The 23,164-nt window shown below is 44.3% G+C and overlaps 1 protein-coding gene across 1 annotated transcript in view; it reads right to left on the bottom strand.

Moving 5' to 3' along the window:
- Scgbeta (sarcoglycan beta) overlaps positions 1–21,313 on the bottom strand; it is a 28,091-nt gene extending 6,778 nt beyond the window's left edge. The window contains exons 1-4 of the mRNA XM_084601626.1: positions 21,216–21,313; positions 16,725–16,925; positions 14,156–14,338; positions 2,113–2,337 (exon numbers count right to left, since the gene is read on the bottom strand). Of these exons, the coding sequence (XP_084457752.1) occupies positions 2,113–2,337; positions 14,156–14,338; positions 16,725–16,925; positions 21,216–21,248 (642 nt within the window). The 5' untranslated portion in view covers positions 21,249–21,313. The remainder of the gene's footprint in view (positions 1–2,112; positions 2,338–14,155; positions 14,339–16,724; positions 16,926–21,215) is intronic.
- Positions 21,314–23,164: the final 1,851 nt, after the last annotated feature.

The raw sequence follows: 23,164 nt of genomic DNA, 5'->3' as shown, positions 1-23,164 counted from the left end.
TGCTGGAGACATACTGACGTAGACGTATAGCGGTTTGCCGGACCCCTCCTGGGCACGTGCCTGCATCAATAAACTAAAATTGGTATGTGTGACGCAGTATATAGTAATTACTTTCGGCAACTGCAGAGGAAAAGTAACGTCAGCAGAATAAGACATTAAAAACATTTTTGAATTCCATAAGACAGATGCTTATTTATGCAGAAGTAATTAAAGCTGTACAACTTCAGCACAATGGCAAAGCAAATGCAATATCATAGAATCGGCCAGAAAATCTACTGAAAACGCATGCATGTCCAAATTTAACCAGCCAAAAGACGAGACACAGCAAAGAGGAGGACAGGACAAGGCTGGACTATCAACTGAATGTTTATGATCGGAAGAAAACAACGAAGACTCCTTCCGAAAAGCTCGCGCACAACCCAACCGGTGGAATGCAAGACATTGGGAAGAAGATGAAGATTGGGTTGTGCGCGAGCTTTTCGGAAGGAGTCTTCGTTGTTTTCTTCCGATCATAAACATTCAGTTGATAGTCCAGCCTTGTCCTGTCCTCCTCTTTGCTGTGTCTCGTCTTTTGGCTGGTTAAGTATGAACCCATACCAACGTGCCCAGTCATCAACCTTGTTGCATGTCCAAATCTATGGTACAAACCCTTGACATAAATCTTGGTCCTATTTTATCAATGTGTTCAATAAATATAATTAGAGGAGAAAGAAAATGTAAGCAGACAATTCTGTACATATTAACCTAAAAGGCATTGTTCTTTTGCTGCTACAGCTATGGAGAAAAGGCAGCAACAATGCCCCCTTCCCCTGACTGACTTGGGTTTCAAGGTGAATTGCTCAGAAACAAGTTTAATGTCTCTTTGCAAGCTTGTTGTATACCACCTCAAATTCTGTGGTGTCTGATATCTGAACGGAGGGAACAAACACCAGTGATGTTCAATTCAGGGAATTTTCGTTTTCAAAAGATTTGAGTGGTAAAAATTGACAAAACAAATTTCAGAGAATTTTAGGAACCAAAAATGTCTCACTTTCTTAACATTGGTGGTTTTCAGGTTGCTGCAGAGAAAAAAAGGTCTGAAATAGCGATTCTGGGTTCTAACTGAAATTTTCACTCGAAGCATGAAACATTGCTTGGAATGACCAGGCACAGGCAGCTCAGGGTAGATTGCTTAGGCAGGACACTCTCCCAAAAAGGTTTCAGCAGTGCGTGTCATCCCTAGGCAGCATTTAAACAGTACTGTGTTTTGCTCTAGTTTATCAAACATCACCTCGTTTGGGTGAGAATTCCCACAGCTAGAAACAAGGCATCACATTCATGCATGGGTGCATTCAAAATATAGTTAGAGAAAAGCCAGAATGCCTTTCTGCTAAGGTACCAGAGAACAGGATAAACAATAACAGGTCCCAAAAACTCCCTCTGAACAATGATCCCAACAGATCCCAATGGATCCCGGAGACTGCATCCAACCAGCGACTTCCAAGCCATATTCTAATCCAGCAGTTGAAGCAAGCAGCTCAACTAATCCTAAAAGCATTGACGCAGAACAAGCGTTGCATAAAAGTCCAAGGCAATGCTGTTGACCCGACACACTCCAGAACTAATCTGACTGTCAGCTTCATTTATAGTATTGTTTTACATATTTTTCATGTTTTTTAAGTGGGAAGTGATACTCTATCCTGTCACAGCTTGTTTCATTTTCCCTATGCCCTGTACTATCAGCAGCAGCAGTTCTATCTTTCTCTCAAACCACATTGTGTGCCGGAAACAGTCTATCCTAAGCTACCTTCCGTGCCTGTTTGTTGTCGTGCCATCCAGATATCGGACACCACAATAGTAACTGTAACTATAGCAATCGCAGAAGCGATAATAATAAGAAAAAATATTCTGTCTAGCTATCACCATTTGCATTTAACTCACCACAGTAGATGTGATTTAAGATCATTACTTTCTAATATTATAGGCAACCTGTAAACAAAGAGGTGATATGTTTTAGAGTGAGGACAAGTTAGGCATCACATGTTTTCCATTTTCTTTTTTTAGGGAAACTAGACCACCCTGACACTCAAATATTTCAGACCCAATTAACAAGCAGTAGTAAACATGCCTTACCCGTGAAACATGTGCCTCCTTCACACTAAGGTTTGGAATGCCTTTCGGCAGTTGGAAGCCCTGGTACTCGGTTGAAAATATGGTTCGGCCAGTAGTTGGACTGCGCACTCGAAATTCTTTAACGTTGCTCACTACAGTCCAGTCAGGGCCAACCTCCAGGCTGGGCCCAGCTGCTTCAGATGCTTGACGGCCAGTGTGCTTTTCTCCTGAAGTCCTCACAACAACCTGCGTGACATGACGTTGCAAGACTCTTTGTAACAGCTACCTTGGTTGATACCAGACATGAGTTTAAAAGGCAAAGCAATAATAATATAAAATGAGCCTTGCCACTATTTGGCTAAAGCTGCCTTCAACCTTTGGCCAAGTCGCTGAGTTAATGAACCATTTCCCAAGCATTTCAACCCACATCAGCTGAGCACCAGGCCAGGAGGAAGCTTGTACCCATTGTAGTACATGGTGGCACTGCAGATAAAAACCTTGCACCTCTTGCACATGAGCCAGATGCTCAAACCACTAGGCCACCGCAGTGATACAATAAACTGAACCAGCAATGTTAGTGCTATGCAAGCTAAGTAACAGCAGGTCAAAAGAACGAAAGTGTTGGCTGTTTAACCTTTCCAAGCATCGCTGATTATTTCAATTCTATACACTTTTCTGCGTATATATTAAGGCCTTCAAAAATGCAATTCGCAAATTTTGCAATGCAAAATACCAACAATTAATTTCTTGCAGGCAATTACAAGCCAGCAGTAAAATAGGATTTGCCACACAAACAAACCGAGGACCATAGAATAATTTTCTCTTTTGGGCATACAGACAAAGTCAGAAACTGAGAAAAAGAAATTCACAGGTGATAACAGGTTCATTCGATGGCACTAGGCAAGCATGGCTTACTGCAACTACATAGGTCACCAAGCATACTCTCTTAGATTTTTTTTATTTCTTTACACTTTGTTGCTACTTACTTTTGTTTATGCCTGCTGCTAAGTGCAACACATTCGGAAAAACCTGTGTGGTTTGTATGTTCGGGTTTAAAGCAGCAAATATACAGTTAAACTAAAATCTTCAATAAATCGTTCCTTTCGACTACTACTATAGAGTGGACGGCAGTGTCACTGAAACTAGTTGCACAAAATTCAAACAGTTGTTAACAGATATTTTTTTTTTTTGTGAATAGTTCCTGTATCATGCCATTTTACTGACTTTTTTCTTTCTTTTTGAGAAGTGTGCCTCAAGGAATAGCTTTAGAAATGGGATGAGACTGTGGCAGACAGTTAGAAGAAGTTGAGGTGGGTTTCGGGAAGAAGCTGCAGAGGTTCTCATCTTTATGGACATGTTCAAAACAAATATTGCATGTCACATGCGTCTGTGAGGAGCAAGTGCCACACAAGGATGCCGAAGACAACAAAGAGGAGAAAGCAACAAATGCGTGGCGCATCGAGAAAGTGCCACGTGGAGAAAGCAGCACATGGAGACGAGAGCGGGGGCAGTCAGAAGGGAGGTCACGAAGGAGGAGTCAGAGAGAGAAGTCTCTCTGCTGCGTCTGCCTGCTGGCGACCCGAGTGAAAAAGCTTGGACTTCTGCCACACACGTCTGGGATTCCAGACCCAGACCTCCCTCGATGATAGAAGATTCTGCTGGCAACCCGAGTAACCAGGCTTGGGCTTCCAACACAGATGTCCGGGATTCCAGACCCGGATCGACCTCTATCCTGTCTCCAGGCACATCTGCCTGAGCTACCAGATACAGACGCAGCTGTTCCCGGTACTTCCCAGCAGCTGTGATGACGTGGCCATCAGCCGGGTTACCAAACACAATGCCTGCGCCTCCACCAGATGCTACTCCGGCCATCTGAAGTAAGCGAACGAGACGGGTAGCTGACGGATCCAGGCTGCAGTGCAGAGGCCTGCTGTAGAGCGGCCGTTGACCAGACACGTCGACCTGGGAAGCACCCTGAAGCACAAACTCCGCCGACGCACAGCTACACCATTCCGCCGGACGCACCACCACGCCGAAGGACACAAACATATGAGTGGACCTTTACTTTTCTTTCGTAAATTCTTTTCCTGTTCATTGCGCGTTTTTTTTTCCTTTTCTGGCTTGTACGTGTTGTTTTTTCTTCAGTGCTAAATCAGGCTGTTTTTTTTTTTTTCTAGTGCCGCTGCCTTGTGTGTTAACTTCTTATTTCAGCTACCGAGAACCTTCACAGCATCCTGTAAAGCACTACAGTGGGAGCGCTTGTCAGTCGTTGACAGCGTTTAATGCCACTGGTGACAAACTAGCGTGGTCAGAGCCACTTCTGCCTCAATTCGGCACATGGTTACCACCTCCTCCTAATCAAAACTACGGGAGGGAGGGTGCGAGCATGGAGGAATTAGGGCACATGTTCGCTGGCGGGTTGTCTGCTGCATCAAAATGTGTCATATTATACACACACATATGAGGATCATTGGCATGGCCACGAATCTTATGGATGTGTACAGAACAATGAGCAACCAAAGTTGACGGATAGACTGTGTAATCTGAAATCAGTGGCAAACTGTCTTGACGTTTTTAAGGGCAGCGAGGGAGTCAGTGTATTGGTAAATTCAATTTGGAGACAAATGGGGGAAGAAAGGCAAGAGCATTGCAGATTGCTTGAAGCTCCTACACTAGAAGGGTGCACGTATCCATGATAATGTTATGCGAGAGTTAAAGTGGTAATAAGAAAGACAGTAGACAGCAGTGACTCACTGCTGTGCAATGCATGATGCATCAGTGCAAGGTATGCAACCTTGAGGCAGGTGCAAGAATTTTATCGAAAGGGCTACAATAGGGCAATTGTCAGGAAGCTGACAATAAAACCAAGACAGAGAGTCATGAAATGATGAAGTTGAAGAGACTACTTACGTGCTCTGTTTGCCTCACACTGCTCTATGAGTTCATTGAGTGTATTAAGCCGAGTGTACTTTATAAGACCTCGCATAGCTGTAAGACAGGGAAGACAAGTGAGGGCGCGCATATACTATAGCCTTGTGATTAATAACCTCAGGGGAGTCCTACTGTCTGCAGGTGAGGAGATGGAATTGTTCCTGGTACAATGGTTGGAGGATTGAGAGGACTAGCTGGCATACTGCATGTGAAACAGCTCCACCTGAATGCATGGCTATAAGGCAGATGAGATCATGTCTTGCCTGAGCAGATTTTCAGATGGCTCTCAACCATGTGCCAGTTCCTGATATGGAAAGCAGAAGGCCAAGAATTCAAACTCTTTCAACATAGAAAAGTGGAACAGTACCTATTGTGTAGGTAAAAGGTGCAGTTTTCTGTAAACAGACCTTGTTTCCTATGAGAATGAAACGAGACTCAGCAGGTGAGAGGGCCAGACCCCATTCAAATGGAATGGGGGACACAGAGTCAGCTCCGGCGGGCTTTGCACGGGTACAATGGTACACCGGCTCAACTTGCGGACACCCTGTGTGACAGGTACCTCTGTCGTATGAAATAGCAGACTGGGCCTGAGTACGAGTACACAAAAAAGCCTAATCACCAAATCGACACCTCCTTCGAGTTATATGCGCTAACTAAATTACATTGAGGTACTATTCCGGGTCGAGACTGCATAACAGTCAAGCTGTTAGCAAATCTTTCGAACTCTTCGTGGCTACACCAATCGGAGTACATCAATTAGATCTGGGATGGGCATCCACTCCCCCACACTGGATTACCTCTTTGATCACTTTCATTCCGAAACCAGGGAAGGTGGTGAATGTCGACAACCTGAGGCCCAACTTACACCAAGTGTGGGAAAACTCATAGAGACAATGGTAAAGGATCGCTTCTCCAAATACGTGAAGCCCAAAGGCCTCTTTGCTGACAAAATGTTTGGGTTCCGCCTGCACATGTCGACACACGATGTCCTACTCCAACTATACCGAGACATAATCAGATCCACTGCTATGCGTCCGCCAAAAGGACAAGGCCATCCTCGCCCTCGACCTGAAGGGGCCTTTGACAACGTGTAGCATGGCAGTATAATGTCTAATTTAAATTAAAGTTTAACGGACTGTGGGCACAAAGCGTTTGCCTGCATTCAGGATTTTCTCTTGAAGTGCCAGGCTCTTCTCAGGAATGAGGACAAGGAATACGGACCCTATATCATAGGGGAACACGGGGCACACCCCATGGGCAGTCTTGCCACCGCTCCTGTGCAATATTGCAACGATGTTCCCAAACCAATTGGTCAGGGTGGAGAGCATCCGCCACGTGTTGACATTACAGTTTGGACGAGCGAGGGGAGCCTTGGAGACATGGAGGCCCGCCGGGCCTCCACGTCTACACCACTGGCTGTGGACTCCAATGCACTCCCACGAAATCTGAGTTCTTACATATCCGATCAGACCCAAAATATAACATGCACCTGTGCATCTCTCTGATGGGAGTTCCCATCAGAGAGGTTGATGAGCACTGGATCTTGGGCTTATACATTCACAATACACTCAGTCCGTAGTCTACTCTCTCCAAAATCAAGTGAGTAGGTGAACAGGTGGGGCGTATGAGCTATTGCGTTTCAAACAAGCGTGGTGAGTTGCAGGGGAGGGACTTGCTTCGGCTCACCCATGCCTTCGTAACCAGCAAAATCCTATACTCTGTGCCGTATCCACACACCACGAAACAACATGAGGAAGGTCAAAAAGCAAGCACTGGATCTCCTTTGCCACTTCGAAGGTGAGGCTGTCCACACTAGGGGTGCCAACTCCTCCCAGGAGCTATAGGAGACTCACCCTGTGAACCACTACATGTGGCTCTACCACCTGCTAGACCACTTACAAATACAACCCAAATGCACATCAAAGGAGACACTTTGGCTCTCGAAACTGTGGTGTCATAAGCTCAGTATGCAACCACTCCCTTGAAATATGAACGTGAAAACTCATGAAGGTATACGAGCAGCATGCGTTCAGGCCCTCAAACATCAACACGGGTCATGAACAAAGGTCTACTACATGGACATGGCAGGGCCACCACCCTCCAAATTCTACAGGCAGGTACAGTCCACTAGAACCACAACGTGAATGGGCACTCCTATTGAGCTCAAAATAATGCGCAGGCCGAGGAGGTTGCCATTGCATTGATCGCCTCCGACCCGAATTTGAGAGTAATCGTAATGCACACAACGAGCCTATGAGCATTATGTGGCCGGCGAGGTCTCACCGTTAGCCTACTGCCTCCTACGACATGCTCTGAGAGAATCGGATTCCTCTACCAAATGCATTGTTTGGGCCACCAAGGCCTGCGAGACAACAAAGCCGCTGACCCAGCTGCCCAAGCGCTTACTTACTGGGCTCCTCACACAGATTAATCCGGGTCAGAGCCTAGACAACCGCTACTATGCTTTCGCGAAATTCTGATTGTGATTGATTATCACGAACAGCATCAGCTTTACCCAGCTCCAGCAAAAGGGCTGAGCAGGGCAGACGTGTTCTGCAATATCAAGGCATTTTGATAATAAGATAGCTGGGTAGTGCCCACAATGTGGCAAGACTTCTGAAGTCTATCACATGGTGTGGGGCATGTCAAAAGAACCCTTCCATTTCCCCTGCCCCTTCCCACACCTGAGAGGCATGGGAGGAGGCCCTGCTCCGCTGCTCATCGCTAGAGTCCCAATGGGCTCAGGCCAAATGAGCAAGGGTGGCTGCTTTGACCAGTGGGGTCCTGAACTAGGGACTCCACTCATGTAAAGGGCCCTTCTCGAGCCTGCACTCTTGTATTTTTTTCATTAAACGTTATCACCACCACTACCACCAAGAGGAGAGAGGCAAGATGTTAACACATCTAGTGCGTGCTGTAAGGCCAACTATTGTATAAATGCATCTGGGTGGAAACTATGAAGTGATATCACACACATATGTGAAAGTGAGTACAGATGGGATGCCGTCCAGGGCCTGGACGAGCAGAATAGAGACCACTATTAAGAGTGAATGCGAGAATTTAACTTTGTAGCATGCCTCTGTTGGAGGTAAGGTAGACACAAGGTTCCCCATGTACGTGAATACTAATGGTATGGCTTGTTATGAAAGCATGAAAGGAGAGGAGGAAGTGCTGCGAGAGACCCAGAATCTAAACAGAGTCACGCATAATACAATCTTGTCGTATGCCTTCGTAATTTGTTACGATCACTGTATGAACAAGATGACTCTGGAAAGAATGATGAAGTATGTCAGCAGCCTAGGCATAGAGGATAGAGGCAGTCTTACATTCCAATGAGTAGATGAAAACTGATCAGTGATTTTGGTTAGCAATTACGTGGCTTCAACCTCCATGACAGGTGTGTAGTGAGAATGTGTTCACAAAGTTGCGTATTGTGGGCTTACGAGAAATGGGACAGAGAGCCAGAAGAGCAGGAACTGAACTGAGCCGGTTTTCGTATGGAGACTATTACAGAGTGCTTCCATTTTTCTGGCATGGTGCCTGATCATATTTCATTGTACGCATCGATACATCGAGCAGGACCTGTAAAGCTGATCCTTCGAGGTTGCAAAACATGGCACTAGATACGCCATAGTGCCTGGGAGCACCGTTTGTTTTAAGACATTCGGCGGAGACCAATAGCTCTGCCGTGGTGAAGTCTGTAGTGAGTATATTGTAAAAATAAAAAAAAAAATAAAAATATCGTCGAGAGGACTCAGAATGTGGTCAACTGAGAGGAGGTGTAGGTGGGCAGTTGTGGTTAGGGAAAAACTGACGAGCCACCTGCTGAGCAAATGTATTTTTGTTTATACTTCGGGCTAGACAAATGCTTTCTGTGTTATTAACAACTCGGGTGGAGTGCTCCATGGCTAAAAAAATGCACAAATTTTTTCTTTTTTCAAAAGTACTGTGTTGTGCTCTGGTTTGTAAAACACAACCTTTGTTCAGGTCACAATTCCCACAGCTAGAGGCAATTCTTCGCATTCTCACATGGACCCACCCAAAATAGTTGGAGAGTGGCCAGAATGCCTTTCCGCTAAGTGATGGCCACTGCTGGTATGCATACAAGCATACCAGCATTGCCTTTCATGCTGTTTCGTGCAGTGTTGTGCAGGTGTGGTACTTAATAGAACGATGATGAGCATGAGGTGCCGATGGGTCATTCGGATTACTAGAAGCATAGCAGTCAGCCTGAAGACAAAGTGCCTACAGATTTAAGATGTGTAGTCTAGTTTTGGCTGATCCTCGTTTACTGTAGTGGAGACGGTGTGACTCGCAATAACAGCCAAAAGAATATAAAAGGAGCAGAAGAGGGATCGAGTGTAGATAACCGGCTATCTGCAAGCACAGAATCCCATGATACTTGAGTGTATGCTACAATGAAGTTTGTGTAAGCACGATGGTGTAAGAGCGATTAAGGTTGGGCAGTGGTCACTGCTCCAGGTGTTAGGTCCAATATTCTAACATGGGTTACCAGGGTATAACAACCAAGTCAGGTAAGGGGCATACAGCTCGCCCTGTGGGCGTACAGAAATTAGTTAGTGGTTAAGAAGTTGAAACAGATGATCTAAAATGGTGTCTTGAATGTGTATGCTCTTAAGACACCCAGTGGGAAGCCCCATGATGCATGCACTTCATTAAAATTGCCACCCACTAGGACAGAGAAAACCTAGGTTGGTGGTGCAGAGCAATCAAAGCCATCCAATTTAGGAGAAGTGGAGCCAAGGCAGCCATAAAACGTAACTGTGATAAGAGGAGTGTGTGCAAACTTAACCAACACAAGTGCAACGACCTCTTGTTGAGTGTTGCAGCAACATGAAATATTAAGAAGCATCGTGGACTGAAATGTGTATGTAAATCGCAGATTTACCTGGCTTGGAGGGAGGAAAAGACGCATCGAGGATTTAAGAAGAATGGTAGTATATGCAGAAGCCAGAAAGACAAGAGAATCATATTCTTCGAGTAGGAATGCCACTACTGTACAGTTTCCTGTAGTGAAGGCGGATGTTCATTTCAGTGGCATTATTAGTGAAGCCTCGGAAGTTCCACTGCACCACCACAGATGGTGAACCATCCATTGTGAGGCCGCAGTGCTTTAACAGCGAGGGGAGGGAGGCTACCTGCTTCGTAAGGTGTAATATTTTTAACACTAGTGTTAAAGATCCTGTGCTCCAGAAAATCCAGTGACGGTGTTGTAGGTAAAAAGTCATGAGCAAAAGCACTGATTTGCCTGTGACGTGACAAGACGACGTGATAGCACAGATTTAGGAGAGTCAGCCAACTTGGGTTGCTCATCTGAAGTAGGAGGGTGGCATAAGAATCAACCTTCTAGAACTCTTTGACACTGAGTCAGGCACGATACTCCTAGGCCCCGCAGGCTTGTTCGTAAAGCTTGGTTACATCTATGTCGGTTGTTCACTTATGACGGGTACCTTGATAACGTGGTAAGTTAGGACTGTATGCTAACAAAAATGTGTCAGATATTGGAAGCATAAATTAAGACATTCCACAATGCAAGAGAAGCCGCAGGGCAGATCCATTAACACTGTCACGTCAAACCTTGAAGGCAAAGCTTAAGTGCCCCCATAATTTTTCCACTGTTGGGGTGTTGACCCTTAATGAAGAATGAATAGTGACTATAGCCTAGAGGTCACTGGAGGCGGTTCACTTGAAAGTTGTTGCTCTGCTGTAACTATTTCGAGCAGCATGAGCAACATTGTTTTTGATGCTGAGTTAGTTCATTTAAGGGGCACCATGTTTCTGCAATGGCACTTTCTAAACCAGCGTCTTCGTCATTGGCATCTGCAATCGATGAACCTTGTCTATGTGCTGTGGTTTTGTATACAGGCAGGCAGGTTACCTGGGCTTAAGAGCACTGTCGAGCAGAGGATGTACGATGAGCAGAGGGTTCAAATTCAGAAAGCTCAGGGAAGTCGTCATCCTCATCACATGCTAGGGCAATAAAGCAATTACCGGTGAGGATATCTATGTTTGCAGAGGGCTCAGAAAGCTTCTTTGTTCGCTTTTCCTTCGGACAAGTAGGGAAGCTGATGTTGTGATCTGGTGATCTGCAAAGGGCGGCAGCTAGAGAATGGGGCAGGTTCTCTGCCTATGGCTTCTTCTGTGGCAGTGGTAGCAGAAAACGTCTGGGGAACAAGTGCACTAGATGCACTAGATGGTGTCAAAGCCAGATGCAAAGACTATTTGCAACAGTACGTGTTTGCTCAAGTCTAGCGATATCTGCATCACGGAGAAAATTTCTTCGGCATTCTCTAAGAAGCTTTGGGTGGTGCACAACAAAACCGCAGCAATCAGAAGTACCTAGCATGTGATCGATTGCGCCTTGGATATAGCGAGATGGAATAAAGATCATGTCAAAGTGCAGGGCAGGTGGTATAGGCGAAACGATAATGCAGAACGAGCTTCCAGTAGGTAAGAGTGAACACTGTGCATGACTTACGAGGGGTGCAGATGGGAGGAAAAATTAATCATTCTCCGTTGAGGACATTGAGAATGCAGCCAAAGCAATGGGCACAGCATTCTGAGGGAAAGCAGCATGCATGGAGGGGACAGAGCAGTTCATCTCACACGCCAGAGTTGTAGCATGGCACTGCTCAGGACACTTTGAATTTTTTGTTTCTGCTTTGCGACCTGTGAATGAGCTCATCTTGTTGGGAATCTCTCCAGAGGGGGATGTCTTTGGCACTCAATGTCGCGGCATGCCACTGCATGCCCTATATTCAGCTCTTAGCAGGCTAAATGCAGTAGCAGGGAAGCGTCAACAGCCCACCACTCAGCGAAAGAGTGAGCCAGTGATGATGTGTATAGGTTGCGTCGAGGCAGTGGTGGCAGCAGCAGCAGTGTAATGTCTGCTGTTTAGACTGTTTTTTAGGTACCTGAGGGGGCGGCGATCAAGGGTCACCACAGCCAGCGGAGAGCACATCCAGTCTCGATGCCTGCTTGCCTGCTTGGAGGGAACTCCCTTTTACTGATTTCTTACAATATGCAGCAGAATTTTCAAACCGTGTTTCACTTGCATCTGCTATTTAAATTTACATTTGTTTTATTTATTGTGATCAGAGACCATAATCTGTTCCCTTCTACATTAAGTAATGCCCGACCAGAGGGTCATTAAGGGTAAATAAATTATGATGACAACATGAAGTCACAACAAAAAACAACAAAACGATGCAATTCCTCTGAAAATCATCAACCATCCTCAAACAGCGATGAAGGACAATGGCGCTGGTGAATGCTCTCAAGGACAGATTACACACAATGTAAATGTACAATAAAGTAAGAGCTCGAAAAGCTGTTGCTGTAGCTCAGTCAGCAGAGTAATGGAAGCAAGGTTTCAGAGTCATCTGCTCGGATCCTACTGGTGGCACATGTGGTTGGTTTTCCTTCACCTTTTTTATCAATTATCTCCACGATTACATTACGATTTCACATTGGTCATCACTTATACTTTCCTTTGTGTTAGTGGCAGCTTGCTTTCTTCGTATAAAGATAGAGGATCACCGCAGTGCACTAAAGCATGACGGAGCGGTGCTGCTTAGCCTCTGGTGGCTGTAGAAGGAACAATGCGAATGAGAAAAGTGAAAAGAAGAATAGCGCAGCTCTAGCACCTACAATATATATTTTAGAGTACGCAGATGAGTGCCACTCATTTGCAACAAAAGCCAATAAACCCTGGTGGGTGAGTGATTACATGGGTGAAACAAATGCAGAAAAAGTGGCTACAGATACTTATGTACAGTAGAACCCCATTATAGTAAAGTCACTGGGAGTGGCAAAAATCTTTACTATATCAGGGTATATTTATTATATCAGTTGTTGTTAATGACATGGTCCTAAAGATGCTGTCTGATAATTAAATGGCTACTTACTGAACACGTCTTGTGGCTTAATGAAAAAAAAAAAAACATCTTAAATACCTTCCATCTCTCTCCTGTGGTCTCTTCGTGCCATTTTCTTTTTTCACTTAAAATTCTCTGTTTACACCTTGCGGAAGTACCTATTAAGCATGAGGGCAATGCGGCTACGAATGCAACCGAGTTTGATTTCATGTGAAAAACAAAGCCTTGCATGAACTCAAGTGTCCTTCCACTGCTTCTGTCTTTTAAAAGGCAATATATGATAAATGCACGCAGCATTCAAGCACTGCAAAATTGCACACGCCACGCCTCCACTTCTTGCCACTGCTGCCTTGAGCTTCATACTGCACAGTGCTGCGAATGTTCAGCCATTTCTTCCCTTCCCTATTTCTTGCTGCACTTTTCTCTCCTTTACTTTCTGAACGGACAGTGCTGCCTTCTTTCAATGTTTGTAGACAGCTTTACTTTTGTTTTCTTACACGCTACTTGCTTCCCTCACGGCTCCAAGCCTATGTAAAGTTGGCTTCTCCTGAGTGCTGCTAAGCCTGGTGGTAAAGAAAAAAAAAAAAGAACACTGCATTGTTTTTTTGTTTTTCCCCCATAAAAAATTTCGCCTCTCGATTCTAGGCAGCATGCGTGCGGCAATGTCATTTCGTGGGAAGTAGTCACCGCGGCTAGTGACGCATTTTACTCTACCAGATTTTTATCAAAAATATTTTTACCCTAAATGGGAAAAATGTACAGTCTATTAAACATGAACTGGGACTTCCGTTTCACTTTACTATAGTGGGGTTCTCTCCTCTCTCTCTCTCTCTCCTGTATCACTGATCACTGGGGAGCAAACAAATGTGGGTTTTGTTCAACCATACAATTCTTTCAGCCCTTGCTATCAGCACTCTTCTCAAACACCTCACTCCGGAAACTAGTAAAGTACACGCTGCATGACATCTCACATGTTGGTTAGCACCAAAAGCATCCAAAGGTTAGTCCCACAGCTATCCTGATTAGCGTCGAGCAGCAGTGAAGGCTGCACTTGATCATGCCACGGCCTTCTGCTAAACATCCTTGCATAAAAAAACATAGGACACAAATGTCACAGACAGACTTAGAGCAGAGCTTGTGATGCTCTGCCTCCCTGTCAACTCAAGAGAGGACAGTAAAGTTCTGCGCAATCAACAAGCTAGTACCAGTAGGTCACAGGAATAACAAATACTTACTGGCTGTGACTCTCCTATGATGTGCAGATCAGTGTCCTTAAATCCCCCAATGACACCTTTGTGGGGGACAACACTGCCAAGGTCAGCATTGTTCAGGAACCTTAGCAACTGGCCACTGGGCAAGAATTCGAGGCTTTCCATGCCGTATCCAATTCTAAGTACACCCAGTAGCATCACCGTCACCTGAAAGCAATAACGATCTTAATGCCGCAAATGCCTCACCCAAACCTCGTTCATTCATTACACATATCATACGAGGGGTATCTAAAAACTAGTGTCCCTCAATTTTTTTGCTCGAACACAATTTATTCAAAAGTTAAGGAAACCAAAAACACGGCAGCCGCATATCTGCCAGGCCTACACTAATTTTCTATGTAATCTAAGTTGAATTGTATGGCTTTGTGCCACTGATGACCAAGGGCAAGCATGCTTTCTTTGCAGCAGCTTTTGTTTCTTCAGAGCACCGACATGGGTGGCAATGACTGTTTTCACAAAGCCTGGGAACAAAGAATTGATTACTAAATTCGTCTGAACAGTGCTTCCCATTCTCCTTACAGTCCTGGCTTGGCAATATCCGACTGTCATATTTGCAGATTGCGGATCTAGGTTTCAGAACAATGAGAGCGTCATTTTTGCTGTGAGGATGTGACTTCACCAGAAGGAAAAATAGTGGTACAAAGTACAAAGAGGGCATGCATGTCCTTGTTCCCTGGTGACACTAGCCAAATAATATGACCCAGATTGCATTGAAAATTAATGTAGGTCAAGAATAGTATATGCCACTGTACTCGCTGTGAATTTCATAAATTTTGAGAAAACAGTGTTCACAAAAATAATTTTAAATTTTGGAGCGTTACTTTTTAGTCACCCATCATAACTCACAGCCTAAAAGAACAGAACAGAATACAACACAAAATACTGTAAGGACAACACAAAGAAAAATGTTACTTATTTAAAGAAAGTTCAACACTACTAAACACCTCCACACTTCCAGCTCAGAGAGAATGCAGGCTGGTCATATAACCACGCGGCTTGTTCCTTTAATCAGTGCGTGCTGCTACATAAGCAGTTACACCTTGTGTGCCTTGTTTCAAGTGATGCAGCTGGTTTGTTTGGCTGTTCTGTTTACTAAATAGCCGCCAAGAGATAAAGTTGCAAACATTGCTCCCACGCAATAAGTGTGCCTGCAGGCACGCAGGTCAACACAAAAATTATGCATACTAAATGCAGCACGTATGCGACTCTTCTTGATTCTGAATGTCTCTCTAAGAAAAAAGTATGAATGTTATACAAAATTTCAAAAACCACTTGGTTTTTGCACATCTACCAGTACAATGGCAAACGGAAAAGAAAAAAGAAAGAGAAAAACCTCTTCACAACCGCGTTATGACAGCATACTTTAACATTGCACCTCTGCATGCTGTGCCTGTCATTCACGTTTGCCGACTCGAGCCCAATGGTCCCTCAAAATGAGATCATTAGCTACCAAGATATTCACAAGAAACGTTCTGCCCAAACTCTGGCTATCTCATCTCACAATGTCCAATGACAGCCAAGTTATTAAAGCTGTTTCATGCCCCAACATAAAAAAGCAGAACACAAAGTTGGGTTAGGTTAGGTTATGGATTCAACGTTCCAAAGCAGCTCAAACTCAGGCTATGAGGGATGCTGTTGCATTGAGCTCTGGATAATTTCAACTACTTGTAGTTCCTTAACATGTACATTAAGTAATCTGAATGAAATTCTAGAACCCCATTTGACAGGCCAGAGTGGCTCCTTACTGGCAATGTACTTTCACAAAAGAAGACCCCACATTGAACAAACTGTGAAGAGGCAATCCATGGAGCCTGATATCTGTGGCCGTAGTCAGCTACAGTTAAAACAATATAAATAAACATGTTTGCTCATCAAACAATGCTGAAAAGATGACACTGGATTATGCTCAATGAGTGAAGATCATGATGGCTTTAGACAAGGCAACAACATGGGTTCCGAGTAGTGCCCCTTGAATACCTTCAGTTTAAACTGATCATTGTGCTATGTTTTGTAGGGTGCCATACTTTGAAAATGTCTCTTTGCATGCAATAAGGAGCACTATATGAAAAGGCAAGTTGTACAAGTTGACAAATGCACATTGAACATCGATGCACCTCGAAAGTAAGCACCATTAATAAACTGCATTAACTCAAAGGCTCCAATTCATTTTCATGACATAACAGATTCACAACATATAAAATAAAAGTTATAAGTTAAAGGACATGTGCAACTTTACTGAAAATCATAAAAGACAGCAAAATGACACAGAATTAAGAAGCACTGAAAAGTATTAGAGAGCTTTCAGTGCTATAAGAGCCCAAGCGAGGTAAGATGCAAAGCAATTTTCAGCCACATGCGAATACAGTGTAGGCTGCAAATCAGCTGCAAAATATGCATGTATTAACAGAGTCATGCTGTAAGAGGATCAAGGACTGCTCATAGAGTTTCAAATGCAAGATATCATGCAGGAGAACATTACATCAGGAAACACAAAAAGACACAGAGGGAGGAGAGAGAGACAGAGAAGGCTTACCGCAAGATTTGCAAGAGAAACCACGAAGAGGCCCACCACCAAACCATAGAAGAGAAATGCTTTCCGGCCCCGCAAACCCGTTTTGTGCAGCGAGTTTTCAAAGATAGGAACATACCCAGCAGAGAAGTTTCCGTTGTGTCTTTTGTTTATCTCCTGCTTTAGCATTGCTTTCTCACGCATTGACAGCGTGCTTCGAGATGCCTGAAAAACAAGTAATTTGGATTTTATTAGCTCTGACAGTAATCGCTATCCACATAGCTCAGTGTCAGGGTTAGGTTGTGACAGGAAAACATACTACCAACAGACAGAGACGAAGAATGATTGTCGAAACAGTGTTCTGATTTGTGGGGCTAACTGCTCTCAATTAGTGTCAACCTAAGTGGTGCTCAATTAACCCGATATTCAGAGGAGACATGGAAAGATAAAAGTGCAAAGCACCACTGCTTTGCAACAAGTGCGTGGCAGCAGTTATATAAAAAATGTTGCATCTTTCCTTATCATAACTTAGCTGCCCGCCACAGGCTAAATGTAGCAAAAATTTGTCATATAAATATGGAAGGACATAGAATTAAAAATAAAAAAATTCAACAAAACACCTTATGTACAGCAAGATGTTTTGTGTCGGCGAATGGGCTGAAGGGTAAAAGCTAGTGTTATGGCCTACAGACCTCTGCATTTTGAGCTCCCTGGGTGCTGCCATATTGTTTACTGGACAGTCGTGTTCCCCACGCGCAAGCACTGTGGAAGCTGCAGCAAAACTGGTTTCCGACTGTCCAGAGAGGAGGAATTTCGACAACTCCCTCGCCCAATGCAAAGGTCTATTGGAGCACATGTAAACAAAAGCTTTCAAAGCAGTTTTCTGATTTCACAGTAATATAGCGCTCAGCATGAGCTACACCACACCTGCGCATGCCCGAGCACACTCCGAATGTGGCTGTTATTGCAAGCGCACGTCACCATCGCTTGCATGCTCTCACTTTCGCCGTTGTTTGCTCTGATGGCAATATCAGTTTCGAAAATGATAATGACAGCCATGGCCCACACCCATCAAACTTATTGCTCGGGCAAGTCCTGCTTCTTGACATCAGCGATATGCGGTTTGGCGCTCTTTGCTGTATCACTTCATTTACTGAGGAGTGCAGAACTGATGTGCCAACTGCTATAATGCACATGCGCTTTTCAGTTGGTGGTTCAGCCAGTTCAGCTTTAATAAACAAGAACAAGGAAATAACAATTTACAGGAACTGTCAACAAATAAATGAGGGCAAAGATGAAGGCAAGCAAGCTGAGTGATTTGTGACTACGCTCCACCCTCTCTCAATAGCTGGAAATGCGATCGATGCCACTGTACAACGAGGACGAGTGCTCGGCCACATGTTTGGGCAGTATTGCTGAGCACAACAGTATAACTGATGTCATCCCTTTGAGAAGAAAAGCTGAGTAGGTCCTAACAGTGAATCTGAAAGTATGAAACATCATTTCAAAGGCAACATATTTTTGCAATACTGCGATGCATGTGCACAGAAGAGATACAGGGCAGGCATACAGCCCATAGAAACACATGCAAGCTAAACTTTCTGAAATATTTCTGTTGTTTTACAGAGAATCCATAAAAAACCTTTTCATTAACTATTGGCACATAATTTGAAAAAGAGTGTAACAATGTATGTTAAATCATTCCAATGCTACCTCTAAAAATGTCACAATGAATGCGTGTTGTGAAGCCACGCATACCCCAAGAGGGCGTTCTATTGCGTTTCTCGAAATCGTGAATATTTCTCGTGGAGTACGACATGCTGCCATGTGCTCTATATTCACAAACTAATGCATTCATTCAAGTCAGACAGGCCTGAGCAAAAGCAGTTCTCATATTGCATGATAAATGAATGACAGCAAACCATGCACCGTAGTGAACAACAGCTGAGATAACCCCAGCCACCTCCAAAGTCCGTGAGCATCACCAATGCTCATAGGCATGGTGTAGGGTTAAAGGTACCAATGAATCTAAATTAAACTTCAAGCAAGACAAATAGTATGCAGTCAGATAAACAAAAATGTTTAAGAAATCTGCATCTCTAGTACTAATACCTGCATTTTTCCCTGATTTCATGGTTGTCAGTTCTTATAGTGCATTACAGTTGACTAACAGGAGCATTCAAAAGAAATATGGAAGACAAACTCCAAGCGACAATGATGAGAAAGAGTTAATAGCTCCCATTGCAGACATTCATTCGCAAACATGCACTTTTCTATTTGCTTAACCCTTAATTTGTGCCTCTATTATATTACACATACTCAATAGCATACATTCATAAGCTACTACAATATGTAAAAGGCCACTTGAAATAAATATAAATTCCCACTTTAAGAAAGCCGTACGAACATGCCTCCATGACCTAGGAGTAACATGCCTAACTTGCGAACAAAGGGTTCTGGAGGGTTTGATTACCATCTTGCCCTCCCACCTTAAAGGACCTGCCCAATTTGGAAGCTTTTGCCAACTTGGTTATGCCACGAAGCCTCATGACATTGTACAGCCTGCCAACCAATCAGTGCCTGGCCATATTGCCAGACAACTACAGTACCATCTCCCAGAGGCATGCCTGTGATTTCTCGCTTATAACGCCGCAACACCCCAATGCAGTCATCAGACTTTCTTGAGAACGGGGTTTTTAACAGTATCACATTAAATGTGCCCTCCACAGAGCAAGCACTTTCCAGTGGTAGAACAGCAGTGGTTCTGCTGTGCCAAGAGCAGCACATGTGGCCACATTCTCCAGAAAGTCCACCGTCGGCATCGGCATTGTGAAAGAAAAATCAGAAGCACTCCTCTGGCAGGTGGTATTAGGCAGGTGACATGGCTGGACATTAATTTGTTGGCAGGTTGGCAGGCACCGCCAACTCAGCTTCTTCTTTGAGAGCAGTGGGTGAAATGAGAATCGTTCCTCAAGGACCCTGGAATCCAGAGTCAGCCACATTCATATGGTTTGGGTAATGCTGGGTTTTGAATCTATGTCGGGTGGGTGGTCTTTCACACAATGTGGTAGCTTACGAATGCATGGTAATCAGTATGCGTGAGGTAACAGAAGCACAAATTAAAGGATTAATGACACTCAGGCTGGCAGTATGTTTTTAAATAAAAACAACAACAAAAAGAACAAGGATCTGCAAAGGGAGCCAGCAGATGGGAACCATTCAAGCTGCCGTGTCAAGTGAGTGTCCCCCAAATTTCTTTTACATTCCATTGTGCTTGAATAAACAAACAATTCCACCTTTCTCACACTACTGCCCTGAGCATACACAGCATTGCCATTTCGCATGTGGCACCTCAGGGAAGTAGATCACGCCTGTGGCATTCACATGCCTTTGTTTTCAACCCGTATAGCAAATTTTTTGCGCTCTCAAGAGAGTACCAAATTTGTGACAAACGCTTTCTACCATCATTATTTCTGACACAGACTCAAGACTGGCTTCTATGCCGGCAACGGTTGAAGAAACAGTGGACCTGTCGTGCATGGTCACCAATTCTAGCACTTATAAATATAAAAAATGCGGTGGCAGAAAAAGTGTGGTTACATGGCACGCTGCTCACGGGAAGCAGTTTTCATTCAGGTGGGAGAACAAGTGGTCTTCTTATCAGCACGCTACAACTCTACTCCTCTCTTCCTAAAGCCTGTGCTCCTGTTTGCTCTCGTTAATGTATTATTACATTGATTACCACTGTTTTTTTAAACCCTACTTTGTATTATTTAAGCTTTAGCTATTCTCATGTTTCTGCATTTATGTTTTAAATGTTCCATTTGCATTTCATTAACATGCTTATTTGTTGGATCCATAGGTCACTTTACAGTCTCTTTTTTTTTTTACAATAAGAGTACCAAATTGTAAAAAAAAAAACAATATAAATAAAACAGCAATATGCTAGTGCAATAAAAAATAAGAATATGGGTAAAGCGAAACATTCCTCACAGTGCCTACTAGTTACCATCACATTTGCGAAGTGCTTAACCTTCTGGAATGCGTTTTTTTTTTTCTCTAATAAAAAGAAACACTTTTCTATCAAAACACTATATTAAGGGCTTGCTTCCCTTTCGTTTTGTGAATTATCTGACTCTCGATCAATGGTGCAGCCTTCAAAGGGGTGCCGATCTCCGTCGAATAAGCGAATTCTTCTCCAGCTAGCCTATTTCAAGCTTGCGAGATACTTAGGTGCAGTCTTGAACCAAGGAACCAAATGACCACCTTCATAAAGACTGTAAGAGATACCTTGCTTCTAATAACTGGCAATGAGTTGATGCAAACTGCTGTCAGAAATGAAGCGCAGAAGCACAGAATTAAAGCTGCGTTTTCCTTTCTCCCAATCATCTATACACAGTTAAAATCAAATTTAAATAGCTGCAACGGTAACTCCAAGTACTACAGAACATGAAGGCGTCAAAGTAACGCAGTTGATGAAATTTCCAAGCTAATGCTCAAAAATAAATACTTTACCTCAACTGCCGGCACTGCTGCCACAGCTGCCATGATGAATGTCGAGCAAACTTGGTTTGGATTGACTTGACATTATTTCTGAGAAGCGCAAGCTCAGGAAGTCGACAACAATAAAAATGATGATGATGACATTATATTTGTCGGTTCTGGTTCTGTTCTCATGGGCATTTTCCCCCATGTCCGTTACCATAGTCGTATAACCGTGTTTTCTTCGTTCATTATCATTATAAATTAACGTACAACAAACATTTCGTCTAAAGAAGTCAAACAGAGCTTTGGCTAAAAAGAAAATGGCAGTGAAAGGAACTGCGCTGTAACCGTCTCGCTTCTCCATGAGCACCTCACCCGCACCGTGAGTACGGTGGTACGGTGCAACGTTTTTAGATTAGGTCACGTTGGTACGGTGTTTCTTCTAGAGTAATATACCATCGGGCATCAGGTGGTGAGTGACGGGGGCCTGGAAAAGCCACCCGTCACTCGGGGGCGGGGGCTAGCCTGTCACCCAATTTTATTGCGAAAGCAATACTACTCGCACTTTCAAGCCTTCGCGTGACCCGGCCGCAGTTACGCCTTACCCACATGACACACGGGCTGGCAAGAGCTGCCAACTTGGGTCTGCCCCGCCGGGGTGGCGCAGTGGTAAGACGCCCGACTACTGTGCCGGAGTTCCCGGGTTCGAACCCGACCTCGGCGGCTGCGTTTCGATGGAGGCGAAACGAAGTGGCGTCCGTGTGCTGTGCGATGTCAGCGCACGTTAAAGATCCCCGGGTGGTCGAAATTACTCCGTAGCCATCCACTACGGCTCCCCTTTCTCTCTTTCTACTTTCACTCCCACCTTCCTCCCTTCCCTTACGGCGCGGTTCGGGTGTCCACAGAGCAAGTGTGACAGTTACCGCGCCTTTCCCTTCCTGTGAACCAATTTAACTTAACTTGGGTCCCTCGTTTCACATGGGACGGTAATGTCAGAATCAGCCTGCTAGAGGACCCTGGCATTCACGTTACCCCTATAAACCACTAAGGCACGTTCATATGAGTTGGTTAAAGCGGGTCTTTATATGTGGGCTAAGGAAGAAGAAAAAGAGAAGAACGCTCGGTCACCCGCAGCTAATGCTTTCGCTCAATATTTGGTACAGCAGCGTTGAACCCTTGCAATTTTTTATCTGTTGAAGGCCATCATTGCACTCGCCACGGCTTAGGTGGTGGACGACGGCTGTTGTTGGGGCGCGCGTCTTTCTCTCCCTCTTCTTTTTCTTCTCTTTTTTCTCTTCTGTCCGCACGAGGCAGCGGAGGTGGCTCAGCTACAGAGCCAGTAGCAGGCCCGTGCATTTTCTTTTCCTTCTTCCTACAGCCACAACAACAGAACAAGTGTGACAGATACTGCGCCTTTCCTGCGAGCCTATTATTATTATTATTATTATTATTATTATTATTATTATTATTATTATTATTATTATTATTATTATTATTATTATTATTATTATTATTATTATTATTATTATTATTATACGAGGTTAGTCGAAAAGGCGTATGTACTGCTTTTTCTCTGCATGCGTCTGATTGATCGCCTCTAATTTTTTTTTCTGAAATTCACGGATGTTTGATCATCAAGCCTATTCCCAAAAACATGCTGGTCGCCATGAAAGACGCCGTCAATTTAAAGCTCAAGCACTGGACGATTCGTACTCCACTGCCGACCGTGTAGTTTACGTAGATGCGGCACGACAGGACGCCAATACCTATGTGGCCGCTGCCGCCACACCACTTTCCACCCTCATCATCGCTGCTGCTACCATACGCAGTGACCCCCCCCCCCCCCCCCCCTATTGCAGCAGAAGAGACAGCCATAGCGCTGGCCATTGCCGACCCCGGTACGTGAAGCATTCTCTGTGATTCTAAAACAGCGATCATAAATTACTCAGCCGGTTTCGTGTGGCGTCCGGCTGCCTATG

Source organism: Amblyomma maculatum, chromosome 4 (genome assembly GCF_055883805.1).
Source record: "Amblyomma maculatum isolate TAMU_Amacu chromosome 4, ASM5588380v1, whole genome shotgun sequence".
Lineage (NCBI taxonomy): Eukaryota > Metazoa > Arthropoda > Arachnida > Ixodida > Ixodidae > Amblyomma > Amblyomma maculatum.
This window is presented reverse-complemented; position numbering and strand designations above follow the sequence as displayed.